A 19,238-nucleotide genomic window follows, 5' to 3' on the forward strand; every position below is an offset into this window, starting at 1 on the left:
GCCAACATGGGTATCCAGATCCCGCTGTTGGTTATTGGCCGGAGAACTGTCTCGGTCATGTCTGCGTGATTCCCGAACCCGTAGGGTCTACACACTTAAGGTTCGGTGACGCTAGGGTTGTAGAGATATTAGTATGCGGTAACCCGAAAGTTGTTTGGAGTCCCGGATGAGATCCCGGATGTCACGAGGAGTTCAGAATGGTCCAGAGGTGAAGAATTGTATATAGGAAGTCCAGTTTCGGCCACCGAGAAAGTTTCAGGGGTCACCGATATTGTACCGGGACCACCGAAAGGGTCCCGGGGGTCCACCGGGTGGGGCCACCTATCCCGGAGGGCCACATGGGCTGAAGTGGGAAGGGAACTAGCCCCTGGTGGGCTGGTGCGCCCTCCTTGGGCCTCCCCCTGCGCCTAGGGTTGGAAACCCTAGGGGTGGGGGGAGCCCCACCTGACTTGGGGGGCAAGTCCCCCCCTTGGCCGCCCCCCCCCCCTTGAGATTGGATCTCTAGGGGGCCGGCGCACCCCCTAGGACCCCATTATAAAGAGGGGGGAGGGAGGGATGCGCACCCTTGTCCCCGGCGCCTCCCTCTCCCCCCGTACCACATCTCCCTCTCGCTGAGCTTGGCGAAGCCCTGCCGAGATCGCTGCTACTTCCACCACCACGCCGTTGTGCCGCTGGATCTCCATCAACCTCTCCTTCCCCCTTGCTGGATCAAGAAGGAGGAGACGTCTTCCCCAACCGTACGTGTGTTGAATGCGGAGGTGCCGTCCTTCGGCACTAGGATCTTCGGTGATTTGGATCACGACGAGTACGACTCCCTCAACCCCGTTCTGTTGAACGCTTCCGCTCGCGATCTACAAGGGTATGTAGATGCACTCCTCTCTCGTTGCTAGATGACTCCATAGATTGATCTTGGTGAAGCGTAGAAATTTTTTATTTTCTGCAACATTCCCCAACACTCGTGCAGGCGTGGGTTGTTTTACGGGCAGAGTTTTCATTCGCCGTCATCAAGTTCTCTCGTTTAATAGTAGTGTAGAAGCTTTGTTAATACTCAGTCGTCAATTGAATTCCTTTTGCATTAATATATATACCTGCAATAATGATTCAGGATGTAGTAGTTTGTAATGCTATTCATGTAGGTGTATCTCAGAGTGACTTTATGTGTTTTCATATTTGGAACTGAGAATTGAACCCGTTCATATGCAGCTTGATGAGGCATTTAGGTGAGGTCAGTACAATGCTCATTCGACAAGGATTCATGAAACGACGTCAGGTTTAGGTCAGGTACGGACAACAGGGATTGTTAGCATATGGTCATGCCATAATTCACCAGTGCATACACTTTCCTTGTTTTTCATAATTTCATTCAATCAAAACAATTGATGGATCACATGAATATGTTGAGAAAGGAGCAGGGCGGAGGCGTCTTCTAGCCTAACGAAGCCTTGGCGGCAGTGGCATGTAAAAGCCTTTCGAACTTCAGATCAGAGAAGAGCATGCACCTATGTCTGCGAGGAGCTCCTCGTCGCGGCCGTGGCAAGGCGTCTGTGCGGCTGCACCTGTGTTGGGGAACAACACGTCGTCGTGGCGGTCGTCGAGTGACTCGGCGACCTTGTCGTCGCGGTCGTCGTCGGGTGCCTCGGCGGGTGCGCAAGGCAGCGACATCGCAGCCGTCGTTGGGTGCCTCAGCGGCTGCGCAGGGCAGCGACGGGGCATGTAATCTGGACGTCGAGTCTGGATTGATTCCCGCTAATTTAGCTCAGTTGTTTCGGTGTATGACTCATTTGTTTTCCGTGTATGACTCTCCGTGTAATTTGGGCGTGGGTTTTTACCTTTTTTCTGAGAAAAGGACGTGGGTTTACCTGTAGACTCGTGCCGGCGTGGGTTGTTTTACGGGCAGAATTTTTGTCTGCCGTGGTCAAGTTCTCTCGTTTAATAGTAGTGTAGATGTAGAATCAGTTTTTTCTTTTCTTTTTGAGGCACGTGGCGTGCCACCTCAGGTGGGTTGTTGAAGTTGAATCGCGAGCGGAACTTTTTTTTGAAGGTAACTAGGGAATTTTATTCAAAGTTCATCACATCCGGAATACAAGCAATATTTGGAAGGATCCCTAGCCACATGTGGCGGCCCACAGGCAGAGACGCAGCTCCTTTTGCAACCGAGTGGGCCTCGAAATTATTTTCTCTATGTTTAAAACGGAAACTAGCTGAAGAGAACAGGTTCATACTAGTATGGATATCATGCAGAATCGGAGCATACACTGGTGATGCTCGTGTGTTGATATTTGTAACCACTTCTAAGCAATCCGACGCGATCACCAGGTCCTCCACATTTAGGTCGCGGGCAAGGGAAAGGGCCTCACTGCACGCGTGCGCCTCCAGACTTGCCGGGTCGATCAAACCAGCAAAAACAAGTGTTGATGCTCCAAGGAACTTTCCTGACTTGTCTCGACAGATCACAGCCGCCGCTCCCTTGTCGCCAAGGGTGGACAAAGCACCATCACAGTTGAACTTCACCATTTCACCATCAGGCGGCAACCATGCACGAGCTGTCAGGATAGTAGGCGACGGCGCTGGTATAGTTTTTTGGGATTCTACTATATCCAAATCCTCCAAGAAACGCTTAATAAAGCTCATGGTTGACAGAGGGCTTTGGTACTCATTCTCGTGAATTGCTTTTCGGCGCGCCCACCAAATGGCCCACATTGTGACTAGGACTCGAGTTAGGTCACGCTAGCTTGTGGATTCGAACAGACAAAATAACCATAAACGTGCATCAGTGTTCTGGTTAGATATGACATTCTCCAGGAGCTCTTCGTCCCCCAAGGCCCAGACACACCTGGCCATGCAGCAACTTAACAAGGCATGACGCCAATTGTCCTCACCCGCCTCGCAAATCGAGCAAGCTGGTGAATCTGCCATGTTCCTCTCATGTCGCACCAGCCCTGTCGGGATCGAGGTATGTGCTAATCTCCACACAAAAACCTTAATCTTGGAGGGAACCGGTACTTTCCACAGTTGCGACCAAGAATTCCTGTCGGCTGCAATATTTGAATGTCCCGGCCGATGATCAAGCCAATCCTCTCTTTGGGTCTTGACTGCAGAAATCACGCGGTATGCAGATCGAACCAAAAAAACTCCCTTCTTGTCATAGTGCCAGGCCCAGAAATCATCCTGTACCTGGGTGCTTAGAGGTATATTCTGAATGACTTCGACATCTGGAGCGATAAAAAGTTCAGAGAGCAACTGCTTGTTCCAGGATCTAGTTGTGGAGTCGATCAGTTCCGATACTAAAGCTGGCGGGTTGGCCAACCGAGAGCATATTGGTCTTAATTTGTAGTCCCTGGGAAGGCAATTATCATGCCATATGTTGGTGTTCCTTCCAGAGCCAATGCGTTTGATAAGCCCTTGAGCTAGCACATCTCTTCCTTCCAGAATGGAACGCCAAACCTGAGACGGACCCGAACCCAATGTGGCATCCAAGAGGTGGCAGTCCGGGTAGTATCTGGATCTCAGCACGCGAGCACTTAGCGACTCCGGATCCTGCAGTAACCTCCAAGCTTGGCGAGCAAGCAGAGCTAGATTAAACAGTTCCACATCCCTAAAGCCCAGCCCCCCCATGAACTTAAGCTTTGACATCGTTTTCCACGAAACCCACGCTGTTTTCCGCTGACCATCCTTGCTTCCCCACCAGAACTTCCGGATAATACCGTTGATATGCTCACACAGTCCCCGCGGCAGTTTGAAACATGACATAGAATACGTGGGAATAGATTTTCTCAGTTTCTGTTTCCCGCCCGCTGATAAGCACTTCTCCATCCACCCTTGCACCTTCTTCCAAATTCGATCTTTTAAGTATTTAAAGGATCCCTCCTTGGCCCTCCCAACATCTGAAGGTAAGCCCAAATATTTCTCTGTCAACGATTCCGTATGGACATTGAGGATGTTTTTGATGGAATCGCGCACAGGATTCGGAACTCCTTTACTGGAAAAAATTGATGATTTCTCCATATTTATCCTTTGCCCAGATGCGTTGCAGTAAATCCTCAATAACTCATCAATCTGGGTGGCACTAGCATCTTCTGCTTCAAAGAAAAGTAGGCTATCATCAGCAAAAAGTAGATGATTAACAGATGGTGCATTCGGTGCTACTGTGATCCCTCGAACTCCTGCACCAGCTTTCAGCAAGCACGAAAGCCCCTCGGCTGCTAGTAAGAACAGGTATGGCGAGCTCGGATCGCCCTGGCGCAAGCCTCGAGAAGGCTTAAACTCATCCAAACATCTACCATTAAACAGGACTGAAAAAGACACGGAACTCACACATCTCATGACTTTATCAGTAAAGCGGGGGCTAAAACCCATCTTGAGCATAACAGCACGCAAATACGGCCACTCCAAGCGATCATACGCTTTCATCATATCCAATTTTAGAGCACAGTATCTGTTTCCCTTCACCCTTTTAGTTTTCATATAGTGTAAACACTCGTAGGTTGTGATGAAATTGTCTGTGATGAGACGTCCAGGGGCAAACGCAGACTGCTCTTCAGATATGATCTCGGGGAGGATTACTTTCAGCCTGTTGGCTAAAACCTTCGAAGTGATCTTGTAGATCACATTACAAAGGCTTATCGGCCGAAATTGTCCTAAAACCTTTGGACTTGCTATTTTTGGGATTAAAACGATGAACGTATGATTAATCTCCTCCGGGGAGTCCACACCATCAAGCACTCTAATTATCATCCTTGTAACTTCACCACCATATAAATCCCAATATTTCTGAAAAAAATGAGCGGGGAAGCCGTCTGGCCCTGGTGCCTTAGTTGGAATCGCGAGCGGAACTAAGCAACCGAGCGGCCGGCGGGCCGAGAGTCCAACCCATGCATCATGGTTCGGTCCATGAGAGTTGGATCGAGCGTGTGACGTCACGCACGCGCCAGGCCGAGCGCGGCGACCCGTCCGCGGTTCACGTGCAAGATGTGGGGGCGAACCTGGCACTGGCGTTGAACGGCGGCAGGACGGACATGGTCCTAGTGGAGATGCAGATGAGGAGCAGCACCTCGCCGGGCGCCGTGGTCGCCGCCAGCGAGCCGACGTGCCTCGCGGTGCCGGCGGTGTACCTGGTCCCAGGAGCGGACGGGGGCGGCATGGAGATGGAGATGGAGATGGAGATGGAGATAGAGGTGGGGGGTGGCCCTCAACGTGCGCATCGGCAAGAGCTCGCCATGGAGATGGACTGATGGGAAACCATGCATTCCGATCGGCTCGTGCTCAATATTCCTTCCTGAGATCCAGTGAACTTTCTGAGTGGTCACATCTTGGCTGTCCGATGGAACTTCCAATTTTCTGCATAATGAAATTTCTGTTCAACTAGTAACTTGTGCCCCACATACCCATAAATTTCGTCTATTTTGTATGAGCATGCAAAACTTTTGAAAAATGAACATCCTTTTGTATGAGTTACCAGTAATGAACATGCTTTGGCGTGGTCTTTTCACAAATTCAAAAATCCCAGCCACGGGTCGAGTCCGAGTCCCGAAAAGGAAAAAAGAAGAAGAAGAAAGGTGCGTACTACTGTACTTTGGATGGCCAGTTGGCTACTTGTACTCCTGTGCTACGTGCTGCCCATATCTTGCCTCCTGCGCTCTTGTTGCATCAGATCGGATCAGATCAGAAGCGGAGGCAGCTTTGCTTTCTTCTGTGGCAGCTGGCACTGGCAGGGAATCATTTTTGCATCTCATCACCACGGTCGCCGTGTTTTTTGACAGCTGAATTAAACTGCGTTATTGATAGTAACAACATGTTATAGTAGTACGTATCAACAATCATTTATAATTCAACTGCGCTAAACATGGCTTTGAGGTCTATGGTAGGCAATCCAAATTATTTATGAGCAAAAAAAAAAACATGGCTTCGAGGTCAAAGAGAAGATGTGTAAAAATACAAGAAAAACTGAGCTGCTTCTTTTTTTGCGACCGGAGAAACCTGAGCCTGTTTGAATTGTTATTACAATGGTTGAGAAAAGTGAGTACTACGATTATAACATAGTTTAACATAATCGGCTACGAAATATGATGGAGTAACATTTTATTTGCCCTTTTTTGAAATAAAAACATTACGTTTTATTTTTTTTACCATTTTTACCGTTTAAAATATGGGTCCATGTTCTATATCTAAGAGCAACTCCAACCTTTTTTTTTTGCAACGAACTAGGGAGCTTTATTAATGAAGTAAAAGTCGATTACAATCTGCCCGCAGGCTACTTATGAGGAAACTAGGGCTCACATCGAGCCAGCTCTCCGTTCCATCTTGGGCACCAGCTCGCTGGGCACATAGATGAGCCAGTTGATTGATAGTCCTTTCAACATGAATAACAGAGAAGGAAGCAAAACTGTTTATCATATCACCTAGTTCTTAGAGAATGGGCGAGGCAATAGACCGCGTATTGTCTCGCGAGTGCCATAGGTTGACTAACTCGGGGCAGTCGACCTGCATGGTCACATGTGAGTATCCACGGAGGTTGGCGAAAATCACTCCCTCCCGGAATGCTTTGAGCTCGGCGATGAAGGGGTCCATCACGCCGGGCAGTGGCTTGCTCCATGCTGCTAGGAACGCTAGGTGCGAGCGGGCAACACCACCAGCTCCACCTTTCATAGCTTCAGAATTGATCGCACCGTCTGTGTTGATTGTCACCCACCCCACGTCCGGTGGCCGCCAACACTGCATGGGAGAAGGTTTAGATTTGCTTACTGGCAATTCCAGTATTGTCAACGTTTCATGCACCCACTTGATCGCCTGAACAGGTTCATATCCATCCCTGTCATGTGTCCAGTGGTTCCGTGAGGTCCAGATGGAATGCATGATGGTAATGATCTTGCATCTTGTGTCATCTGAAAACATGTCATCGAGCAAGATATCTCTGGCCCAAGAAGCTGGATGGAGTCTCGGAAGTGTAAACTCAAACCGATCCTCCGCTGCTATCAAGAAAGCTTTGGCGTGCACACAGTGTATGAGTGCATGCATCAGATCCTCGTTCATGGCTTTGCAGATGTCGCATAAGCCCTGAGTTTTGATGTGTCGATACTGAAGAGTGACAGAGTCCGGAAGAATACCTCGCAAGACTCGCCACCAGAATACTCGTACTTTGGGCACCACATGAAGTTTCCAAAGAGCATCCCACCTCTGTTTATCTGTCCTTGAAGTTTCTGTGATCGTCCCTTCCTCTAGAGTTCCAAGCTCGTTGTGAGTCACAAGAGAACGATGCGCTGATTTAACAGAGTAGATGCCGGATTTTTCAAGGGCCCAAGCATTTGAATCTTCGCCTCCCGCAGGATTCAAGGGGATGTTCAATATGGCCTCTGCGTCTGGGTGAAGAAAATTCTGCCTTACAACTTCCACTTTCCACCCACCTGTGTAGTTGTCGATCAGGTCTGAAACTCTGTCAATTTGGGCAGCGCCAATGCGACCTGTAGGTTTCAGAGAGATAGTGCTAGGGATCCATCGATCTGTCCAGGTGGCGATCGACGTACCATCCCCGACACGTTTAATGAGTCCCGTGTCGAGTGCCTTCCGCCCTGCTACGATAGCTTTCCATGTGGTTGAAGACCGAACTGGGGCAGTAGCAGTTTGGAAATCTGTAAGCGGGAAGTACTTCCCCTTCAGAACTCTGGAGCATAGGGAATCCGGATGAGTGATCAAATGCCACCCTTGCTTCCCTAACATGGCTAGATTAAAGAGGTGCATATCTTTGAAGCCCATCCCGCCCTTTGCTTTGGGCGTTGCAAGATTCTTCCAGGAAACCCAGTGTAGGGATCGCTTGTCCAAAGAGCTTGCCCACCAATACTTGGCCATGCAAGAGGTTAACCCCTTGCATACCTTCTTTGTCAACAAAAAACAACTCATGTTGAACGTCGGGATCGATTGTGTGATGGATTTGAGCAGGACTTCACGTGCAGCACAAGCCATGTTCCGTTCCGACCATCCCTGCATTTTCCCCCGGCTCCTTTTAATGATGTGCTCAAACGAGCCGCTGGTGATTCGACCAACCGCCGTTGGTAAGCCCAGGTAGTGCTCTGAAAACGCTTCTACTGCAATGCCACGGATACGCTTCAGCTCTCCTCGAACAGGCGCTTCTGTGTTACCGCTGAAAAAGATAGAACTCTTCTCCCGGTTAACAGCTTGTCCCAAACAATCAGCATAAATCTGAAGAACGTTGTTCAGTCTGAGAGCACTCTGAACATTCGCACTCATGAAAATTAAGCCATCGTCAGCGAACAATAAATGAGATACCCAGGGCGAGTTGAAACTGACCCGGATCCCTCTGTCAATCTGCGGGCCACCAAAATGATTTAACAATGATGTTAGTCCTTGGACGCAGATGAGAAATAAGTAAGGTGACAATGGGCATCCTTGGCGGAGACCCCTGGAGGGATCAAAAAATGGTAGGAGCTCGCCATTGACCTTAATCGTGAATCTGACAGATGTCACGCATTTTATCACTAGACTGATGAAACTAGCATTGAAACCTAGCTTGCTCATCATGGCTTCTAGGTAATGCCACTCCACCCTATCATAGGCGTTGAGCATATCAAGTTTAACAGCGCAGCATGAGTTTTTGCCTCTTTTCCTCCTTCTGATAGTATGGACACTTTCGTAGGCAACGAGCACATTGTCGGTGATCAACCGCCCCGGGATAAAAGCGCTTTGTTCCTCCCCAATAACTTCATCAAGGATCAATCGCACCCTGTTTGCTATCACCTTGGCAGCAATTTTATATAAGACCGGACATAAAGCGATAGGGCGAAACTGGGAAATCCTCTGTGGGTTCCGTACCTTAGGTATCAACGTGATTGAGGTGTCATTTAGACCAAAAGGTAATTCTCCCCCGTTCAAGAAACCCAACACAGCACGTGAGATATCTTCACCTAACACATCCCAGTGCCGTTGGTAAGATCCGGTTGTAAAGCCGTCCACGCCCGGAGCCTTTGATGGGGCCATATCAAATACGGCCTTCTTGACTTCTGCGGTCGTATAGTCTTTCTGCAGCTGATCCTTCATACCATCTGATACAGTAGGAATCACACAGTTAAGTAGATCCTCCATCTCTTTGTACCCCTGTGATTGGTATAATGTATGATAGAAACTGGATATTTCAGCTTTGACTTCGTCTGGTTCAGTACAAGTATAACCATCTGATCGTTCCAGTGAAGTAATTCTGTTTATCCGTTTCCTTAGTGCGGCCTGAGCTTGAAAGTAGCTCGTATTGCGGTCGCCCTCCTTAAGCCATAGCACGCGCGAGCGTTGTTTGAGCCACACCTCCTCCTGACGGAGTGCTTCCTGCAGCTGCGTTGCCACTTTCTTTTCCTCCTCCGACGGCCCCCGGCTAATCGAGGAATGTCATAGGCGATCTAGGCTTTGCTGGAGTTGTCGTACCTTTTTCGTCAGGTTGCCAAACTCCCTCGCCCCCCAAGATCCCAACTTTTGCTGAACCACTGCCAATGCATCAACTACTCCCTGGAGCCCCCCCCCTGGCCGACTCCACTCCTCCAGATCGAACGAGCAAGTTCGTCGTATTGCGCATGTGACTGCCAAACATTCTCGTAGCGAAAGCTTCACGCTGCTCGTGACCATTTGCTTGTCTCATGTGATCTGAGTTGTGCTAGGACATAGCAATGATCTGATTCAGCGCTGCTAATGTGTTTTACCGTAGTAAATTCAAAGAGGTTTAGGAAGGTTGCATTTGCAAGGGCCCGGTCTAGCCTTGCTTTCACATTGGCAGCTCCAGATTGCCTATTATCCCATGTGAATGGGACCCCCCTCCACCCTAGATCCTGGAGAGAACATTCCTCTACTGCTTCTCGGACTGCTCTCATTTGGCTCTCAGGCCTCGCATTTGTTCCAAAATGCTCTTCTGCAAACAAAGTTTCGTTAAAATCTCCCATACAGATCCACGCTTGGTGCGAAAGAGCGAACAGGGTACACAGAAAACGCCAACTGTGGTGTCGGTTCTCCACTCGTGGCGCTCCGTAAAAGCCAGTAAACCGCCATTCATTGTTGTCCTGCTTGACGGTTACATCAATATGAGCCTTGCTGAAATTTTGTAAAGTAACATCAACATCTCTTATCCAAAACAAACCTATACAACCACTAAGCCCGCCACTGTCGACGGCAAAACACCCGGAAAAACCTAGGGAGGTCTTCAGTTCCTCCACTTTCTTTCCCTTTATTTTAGTTTCCATTACAAATAAAAGGGCGGGTCCTTCTTGCTTCACCACTTTGTGAAGCTCTCGAACTGACCAAGGGTTCCCAAGCCCTCGGCAGTTCCAAATTAGCGTACTCATTGATTCTGGCAGGGCTGTCGAGCAGCCTCTGCCGAAATATCAGAAGATGGTGGCGTTGGTTTTTTCTTCTTGGGCTCTTTCTCAGAAGATTCAGTCTCATCAGTGCTTTGTTCGCCCCCAGAGAACACTATACCCACCATGTTGTTGTTTCCATCTTCCCCCCTACCTTGAGTAATAGCGAGGGCAGTTTTCACCACCGGCTTGTAGACCTAATTTTGTTGTGGAGCTCCTTTGCGTTTTTGCGGCACAGGCTTGACCGGGGAAGTTACCTCCTTCTGTTGCTTCTGAGGAAAACTAGACGAACGTGATTCCTTGGTGTTGTTTTGCGTTTCCGGCTTGTCCTTCGTCGTGCTGTCCCCAGAACTTGCTTTCTTACGATCCTCACTAGCCCGTAGGCTTTGCTTAAACGGCAGGTCGCCGTTCTCATCCCTTGTGCCCGGGGTAGGGCAGTAGAGATCAGAGTGCCCAAGACGGCCACAGGAGAAACAAAAGTGAGGAATTTGTTCGTACTCGATATCATACCAATCAATTTTGTTCCTTCTGGCCGAATCAATCGCGATCCATCTGCGCAGCGGTTTCTTGACATCAATCGTCACTCTTGCCCGAAGAAACCTCCAACTGGATCGATCTGCACCACCGTAGCTTCCTTATCAATCAGTCGGGCTATAGCAAGCCCCCACTTATCGTTCCTCAGGTTGTAGGGTAGATTGACTACCCTTGCCCAGATTTGCATCTTGTCAAACTTCAATTCAGATGGCTGCATGTGAGACTCAAATTCCTCTAAGATCACTGCATGCTTGTTGATGTGCCAGGGAGCGCCCTCCCAGACACGATCCCTATCACGCTTGGATTCAAATTCTGCTACGAATCTATTCTCTCCAAGCGGACGGAAAGCCAAGCCCCTAGGGTTCCCCCAAGCAGGGCGGAGGGCATTGGTGATCGTTTGGATGTGGAACAGATTCCTGAACAACACCTTGCCTGCCAGGAGCCACTTCGGTGTTGTCCCATCCTCCAGATCGTTGATCACGAGCGGAGTCGCCTCCTCCTTCGATATGTCGAGTTTCCCAAGCGCTTCCTCCATCTGCGCCCTCGCGGAGCGCGGTGATGAGCCGCCATTGTTGCCTGAAGTTCTCGAGCCTGATGGTCTAGCCATCTGTCCCGGCCACCGGTGCGCCCCGCCGATGAGATCTGTGGTCGCCGCCAAGTCCGTCGTGCCCTGATCGCCATGGGAGGGTTTTAGGGTTACGCGGAAAAAGAATAAGAGCAACTCCAACCGGCCGACCCAAACAGACATCGATATTGTTCGGTTTTTTTTGTCCGTTTGTGTCACCCGTCCGCTCGTCCGTGTCCGCTTTTTCAATTGGGTCGGCCGGTGCGCCCGATGAGGACGAACACATTTTCTGACATATCCGCCCCAGCATTCCGTCAAACACATAATATGCAGGGAGCTTTCAGTGAGGAACGACGCCGGTGCACGAGCATCGCCTCTGCGCAGTCGCTGCTTCTGCCGCCGTACGTGCTGCTCCCGCCTTGCTGCTGGCCACGCCCCGTAGCCGCCGAGCCGAGCGCGAGGCACCACCCCGCCCCGCAGCCTCCACCCCGGAGGGGGAGCTGCTGCACCGCAGCATGGTGGGGCGTCGCGGCGAACATAGCGACGGCTGGGGATGTGCGAGGCGCGGCCGGGGATGGGCGAGGCGCGGCATGGCGCCAGCGGGGATGGGTAAGGCCTGGCCTGGGATGTGCGAGGCGTGGCGTGGCGCCGGCGGGGATGGGCGAGGCGTGACAAGAGTCTGATGTCTTCGCTTTGGTGACTAGTGGCGAAGCTTGAGAATAATTCAAGAGGGGGCCATTAATTAAAAGGAACCAAGTTAATAGTGAAGGAGGGGCTGATTTGTAGTTTAAACACTAATTAGGTTCATGATGTAGCTTGTTCTTCAGTGGATGCAAAAAATAAGGGGGGGCCATGGCCCCTGTTGGTCTCCACTAAGCTCCGCCACTGTTGGTGACCTTGCAGCCCGCGGCGTCGACGACCTTGATCATGCATGAAGGCCACCTGATCTTGATCAAAGGTCGATGGCGTGAATGCCCCTCGGCCGTCCTGACTTTGTGTCTCTTCGGGATCATAGCCAGCCCCCAGCCGCCGCACCACCCTCAAAGATGATGTTTTGCATGTAGTCGTTGTTGCCGGAGGCCGGCATTCCATCGAGCAGATTGCGTGCGCCCGACAGCTCGTCGGCTAGCATGTGCCGTGCGCATTTCCTTGCACCTCCGGATGACGAGCCATCGACCACCGGTGTGGCGTTGAGGTCGATGGACGTAGGCGCGGGCGTGGAAGGCACTACCACGCTCACCTCGGGCGAGCACTCCCCGGAGAGGCGGGAGGCCTGCGGGTAGACGTGAAAGTCGGGTATCGGCTGCGTCGCTGACGCGCGGGGCGAGTCGGGCGGCACCATCCGAGGGAACGTGGATGAGCCGGTGCTGGCCGCGGCCGCGACGACGTTGACGAGGCCGTGCTGGCTAGGGTTTAACCCTAGCGTATATAGCGACTCCCTTATTGTCGCCGCGACGTGGGTGTTGGTGACCTCCTGTTGCGCGACGGCGGCGACGGCGTCCGCTGCGATGGCTTCGTCCCTCGCGTCGGCCGCGTGCCTCCTGCTCTTTCTCTTCGCCGACTACCTTGCCCGTTGTTTGGGTGTCAGCGTCTTCTTCGGCTTGGGCGCGGCGGCGGTCTTGCAGGGGAGGCTTGCCTTTGCTGGAGGGGGCGACCGTCAATGCCGGACTAGACAAGAGAGGCGAGGCCGGCGGCGGCGGCGAGGTCGTCGTCCATGACGGGCGGGAGTTTTTTTTGGGGGGGAAATGGAGAAAAATGGTGGAGGCTACCACCGACCAGCGGGCCAGGGGGAGGAGAAGGCGAGCGCGCGTCCGTCTCGTGTCCGTGCCGACGCAAATCCGCCTCAAAAATGAGCCGGGAATGGGTCAGCAGGCGGACGAAAACCGGACACGCGTCCGTTTGGGTCGGCGCGTTGGGTCGTCTTTTCTGTCCACGCCGACCCAAACGAAAGCCGGTGGACAGATGCAACATCCGTCGGATTTGGTCTCGGGCGGCGAGCCGGAGCGGCATCACGTGGCATTCACGCCACGGCGACAGATGCGATGTCCGTCGGACCACCGGGTTTTCGGGCTAATCTGCGTGGGACCCCATAGTCAGTCCGACGTGGCGGGTATGCCCGGGAGCCCCCACATTCGCCCCATATTTGGGTTGGATATGCGGGTGTCGGTCAGCCCGCGCGTTTGAGGCCCGTTTTAGGCATCCGCCTGGGTCAAAATTTCGTGATCGGGCAGTGACCGGACGGCCCGCTCGGATGGGATGTATGAGGCGGGTTTGAGAGTTCCGGGTTTAGATGCTCTAAGCCGATTGAGATTTTTCCTGTATAAAAGCCGGTTATGTGTTAAACTTTTTTATATATAAATGGCAAGGCCCCAAATGTTATACAAGAGTGTATGTTACAGTCAAAAGTTTGTAGGGAGTTAATCCTGCATTAATTGTTAGCTTTTCTAATGGAGCAAATGATTTTTTTAATTTCCAAATCTCTCTCTCTATTGCCCATCTATAGTTTGTTAAATACTAGAACATGTTCTTTCAAAAAAAGAAAGGGTTATGCGCCGTCGCAAACTATTGCTTCCTATCTTCCCGTTTTTGTCAGATGCATATCTTCAAGCTGGCCGTGGCATGTCTGCAATTTTCTCTCCATATCTAGCATTAGATCGACAAATAATTTGAAATTCAAGTCTTTGAAAAATAAAACGGAGTAAAAAAAATGTCATGCCCCAAAAGGTTGTATTCTGAACCGCAGCAAGAACACTTTGTCATGCATAACATTACCAGCTGTGCAGGTCAGCAAGAACGCCTGTAAATTCATCTGCGGACAGAACTAAACTATCGCTTCAGCCTTCATCTACCAAAGCCACACACCTTTTTTGCAATATTGATAATCAAAATGCAGTTGCTCTAACAAATCTGGATCTATTGTTGGTTTGGTTACATCTCAGCTTAGAGCCAGGATTAACTCCTACAAATTTTTCTTAAGCTCCCAGAAAACAGCAGCTGCGCGCCATTTCCAAGCTCACCAAAATACCACCTAGTTAATGATGTGCTTGACGAAACAAGTCCAAAAATCACCCACAGTTTACATCCTAGACGAATTTGAGATGGCGCAACGCGAGCTCAGATCGATCCCACTACAGATGCAATAAGAGTGGTTACACACGAGAGGAACTACAGCAACAAGAGTTAGAAAGATTCAGTCAACTAGAGTTAGTTTGCAGGGTCGGTAGTTCTTCCTACGACATTTCACCTTCCCGGTCACCAGCTTTGCATCACCACCTTGTGAGGACAGAGCCTTCGGACTGCTGGAAGTCAGGCCTGCAGCAGGATCACTGTTAGCATCTTTCTGGCAAGGCCACTGTTAACTCCAAATGCTAGGAATTTGTCGCAACACTTGCATTGATATGGATTTTTTGCATGATAAAAAACACAACTGTAATGACAAGAATGGCGCTGATGTTGGAGGGTGAGGACAATTCGGCGATTCAGCATGTTGGAGAGCAAGGACAACCGTACCAAGAGGTGGTTTTTCCCTAACCAAGGACAAGATATGGTAGTTCCTCTCAATATGTTTCGCCTTCGCTCTCACCAGCTTTGCATCGCCATCTTCAGAAGTCACAGCTTTAGGACTGGTGGAAATCGGGCCTGCAGCAGGTCACTGTTAACATTTTTCTAGGAAGGCCAATGTTAACTTCAAATACCAGGAATTTGTTGCAATGTTTGCTTGATATGGAACGTTTGCATGATAAAGACACAACTGTAATGACAAAGGGATGTAGAAGAAATTACTGGGGAATGTCGCTGATGTTGGAGAGCGAAGGCAATTCGTTGATCCAGCATGTGGCAGAGCGAGGACAACCGTTTCAGCTGAGTTGATAAAGGCAGCTGATTCTTCTGCTGGCCTGAGCGTGCGAGACCTCTTGTGGTCGGCTGTTGGCTCTTCCACATGACTGGTAAAACATTCACCCATCTGTATAAGCCTAGGACTTCTCCTAGGAGTGTCGGTATGGTAGTTCTTATGACATTTTGCATTCACACTCACTGACTTTGCGTCGCCACCTTCAGAAGTCTGAGCTTTCGGAGTGGTGGAAGTCAGGCCTACAACAGGTCAACGTTAACATTTTTCAGGAAGGCCACTGCTAAACTTTTCAAATACTAGAAATTTGTTGCAGTGTTTGCTTGATATGGATTGTTTGCATGATAAACACACAACTGTAGTGACAAAGGGGTAGAGAAGAACTTACTGAGGAGTGTCGTTGATGTTGGAGAGCAAAAACAACTCGTTGATCCAACATGTGGCATAGTGAGGACAGCCGTTTCAGCTGGGTCGGTAGAGGCAGCTGATTCTTCTGCTGGCCCGAGCGTGTGAGACCTCTTGTGGTCGGCTGCTGGCTCTTCCACAGGACCGATACAACATTCACCCATCTGTATAAGCCTAGGACTTCTCCTAGGAGTGTCGGTATGGTAGTTCTTCTTACGATATTTCCTTTTCACACTCACTGACTTGGCGGTTGCTTCCAAAGCATGTCCGGACTCAGTAGTCTCTTGCCTTCCTTCAGTTGCTGCAACAGACATAGCATGCACATCTTGAGTTCCTTCACTAGCTGCAAGGAGAGGTGCTTCCTCCATAATCATGGACGATGCGGTAGCTTCCAAAGCATGTACGGGCTCAGAAGCCTCTTGCCTTCCTTCACTAGCTGCAACAAACATAGCCTGCCTATCTTGACTTCCTTCACTGGCTGCAACAAACACGGCCTGCTCATTCTGACTTCCTTCACCAGCTGCAACAAACACGGCCTGCACCCCTCGGCTTCCTTCACCAGCTAGGACAAACACATCCTGCTTATCAAGCGACGCTGCCCGGTGCTGAGTTGCAATTAGAACCTCCTGAACAGTCTCGTCATTGCTGCTGCTCAAGTCAATAATATCATGATCACTCAGATCTATGAAATCTATTACTGTCATTTTGTGTCCTGAAATAGTAAAAATGTGTGAGCAACGATTAATGAAGAATGGCGCAGGAATAAAAAGAAGTTGAAGCTATATCCATCCATCATACATTTCACCCCTAAGGGAAAAGAAACAAGTAGCAAGGATAATAAAAATAACCAAAGTCACTTACCCTTTTTAAGAATCGAGATATTTCAACATTTATGTAGCTATTATAACATGACTGGCTCTTTAACTTGGAGCACCGGCCATAAACTCTCTTTTTTAGTACATGTGGTAAAAAAAACAATGAATGTACTACCGAAGACAAATGCAGTAAGATTATTTTATATAACCCGTCATAAATATTTTAATGTGCAAATTCAAAGAACTCTGATTCCAGAGCTCTAGCGGTTGCTTTGATTCCTACATATCCATTCAGTATATCTTGATTGAAAATGAAGCTATCATTTCCTTCTGTACTTTGCTAAATGAATAGATTTCACAAGAGGTCGAGAAGCTCGAGTAGTAGTAAGAATTAGAGTTCTTCCTCAATTATGGAATTTTTCACATAGCTCGGGTCAATTAGCATCTCCATGTGTCGAGTTAAAAGTAACAGCGACATTGCTAAAAATCGAACAAAAATGGCTTTACCGGATCCAAGTGTGACCAAACTGTCGCTTTCTTGATCGTATCCACTAGAATGAGGCTATTTGTGAATCTTGAGACCTGAATTTGCTATAACCTTTAGGATAGCAAGAGCTGGAGTTGTTGTAAATAGTACAAGCACTTGAAGTTGTAATGAGTGTTAATGCAAAATAACAAGAAAAGAGAAAAAATAACATTGAATCGTACAGAAAAAGATCATTGGATGATATTAGCTAGGTTCACAGTTTTGAGACACAGGAAAGGATAATGTTTGTACAAGTCTTCATTAACAAGAATAATGGGTCGAAAATTTTCAAACAACATTTGTTTCACCAGCAATGAATAATGAAAGGCATGTAAGGCAAGACCAGACTACCTTCAGCTCAAATTTTATCCTTGCAATAACTTGAAGGCCAAGGTTCTTAGCTTTCACCCCATTGACTAGTACAATTGCAGCAGCACCAATTGTACAGTGCTGGAAGATAAGAAAGGCACTGCAGTTACACTTTAATGTAACATCGCTTCGCGTAATTCATCTTAACCATGCAAAAAAGAATAAAATTTGAGCTCTGAAATAATCTAGCTCTTCAGTACTCTCTTAAGATGACACAGAACAGACCATTGATTTTTACTACTGAAAATCTACAACATTGTTTGGCTGAAGGTAGTCTGGTCATGTAAAAATAAAGCTGCAATGCTAGACCAAGCAGGATCATAAATCTGAATGATTTATTTTTTTTGCAGGGTAAATCTGAGTGAAATTGTTATGTTAACAAATATTGAATAGCGGCACTTCAATCACATAGCTCAATTCTACTAGCTGGATGTTTTTATTCAGGGTTATGGTACCATACTGGAAAATTGCTGTTTAAACTATTTAGCAAAGTTACCATCTAAGTAAATATCCATAAAGAAGTAAAACAAATAGCAAGGGTATGAAAATTGCAAACCTTATAGTAGAAGAACTGCCAGCTGTTACGGGCCAATTCTTCTTAAATGCTGGCCCCAAGTTTCTTCAGCTTCACTGGATCAAACTGTGCACATAGATGACCAGAGAAACCATGAAAAAACAGTAAGGAAAAAAGGCATGCTGATGGTTATGTATTTGCGTTGTCTTTGATGTGTTACTCTTCTGTGTACCACAAAATTATATTGAATCCGTATGTCAAAACCAGACCATGTTAGTATATCAATAAAAAGTGAAACCATGTGCAGATGACAAAGAAGAAATTCATTCCCTTACACAGATTCCGCAGATTTAGTAATCCATAAGTTCAGCACTAGTATAAGCTGACTACTGGATTTTCAACTAACCCCTCTTTCAGAATTGAGATACTGATATCATATCAACGAAATAACTATATTTCCTTAATTAACTGCTATTTTTGGCTTTGACAGCCTCTCCAACTTAAAGCACCATGAACTCTCTTCACTTAATACGCGTGGCAAAATATTAAACAGTGGAATTACTGTTAATTAATGATAAATGTATTAACATTACTTTCATGCATCCAACCATGAACATCCCATATATTTTAGCGAGCGAATTTGAAGAACTCCAGTTGCAAAAATCTAGAATTTTCTGCAGGATTTGTTCACAGCAGTTCGTCAAGCGAAGTCGAAGACGCCCCTGGTTGGCGGAGAAAACTTTGATGATTGCAATTTAGGAGAGCAGCAGGCTCGTTCGTCGCTAAACCTTAATTTTTCCTGTGCCGTGGGCCAAGTACTTTAGCTGAAAGGTGTGCTTAGCATAAACAAATTATATTACAGCTAACTAGTACGACCAACCAATGTCAGGAGATCTCTGTTTTACTGTTCAACATACTACTAGTACTACTAGTTTAAGCTGGCTTTGGTGGGATCAGTGAGCTCTGGAATGCTACGAGGAAAGAGTTGGCAAATCGCAAAGAGGGCATCTGAAAAGAACAAATCTGGAAGAGAAAGACAGAGACGGAGGCAGCAGACCTTGGTTCATCTGCTTCCCCTTCTCACCCCACCTTCACGGCTTCAGGCTACCTCCTTCCTCGCCCCCCTCCCCTCCCATCCGCTTGTCCCCCTTCCAAGCTCCGACAAAACGGCCGGAAATCAGAGCGCGATCGGTGCTCTGCAAGGAAACCAGCCGGGATCGTTGAGCAGCGAGCAAGAACCAGCTTAAAATCAGCTCCAAGAAAAGAAAGACGGGGGTTCCTCACCCGCAGGACGGATCGACCGGAGGCCTTCGCTCC

The 19,238-nt window shown here is 48.6% G+C and overlaps 1 protein-coding gene across 5 annotated transcripts; it reads right to left on the reverse strand.

Annotated features, from left to right (window-relative positions):
• Positions 1 to 14,288: 14,288 nt before the first annotated feature.
• Positions 14,289 to 19,223, reverse strand: LOC119274341. 5 transcript variants are annotated; one of them, XM_037555012.1, is made up of 9 exons: positions 19,206 to 19,223; positions 18,979 to 19,117; positions 17,964 to 18,047; positions 17,390 to 17,488; positions 17,020 to 17,094; positions 15,681 to 16,409; positions 15,226 to 15,534; positions 14,953 to 15,081; positions 14,289 to 14,754 (listed from the first exon to the last, which is right to left on the reverse strand). In XM_037555012.1, the coding sequence occupies exons 6-9, from the start codon at positions 16,399 to 16,401 to the stop codon at positions 14,633 to 14,635; spliced, it is 1,281 nt and encodes a 426-aa protein (XP_037410909.1). In that variant the 5' UTR covers positions 16,402 to 16,409; positions 17,020 to 17,094; positions 17,390 to 17,488; positions 17,964 to 18,047; positions 18,979 to 19,117; positions 19,206 to 19,223; the 3' UTR covers positions 14,289 to 14,632. The 5 variants fall into 5 exon arrangements, with proteins under 5 accessions (XP_037410909.1, XP_037410911.1, XP_037410908.1 ...); XM_037555014.1 differs by lacking the exon at positions 17,390 to 17,488; XM_037555011.1 differs by lacking the exon at positions 17,020 to 17,094.
• Between the last annotated feature and the right edge of the window lie 15 nt (positions 19,224 to 19,238).

Source organism: Triticum dicoccoides, chromosome 3B, assembly GCF_002162155.2.
Source record: "Triticum dicoccoides isolate Atlit2015 ecotype Zavitan chromosome 3B, WEW_v2.0, whole genome shotgun sequence".
Lineage (NCBI taxonomy): Eukaryota > Viridiplantae > Streptophyta > Magnoliopsida > Poales > Poaceae > Triticum > Triticum dicoccoides.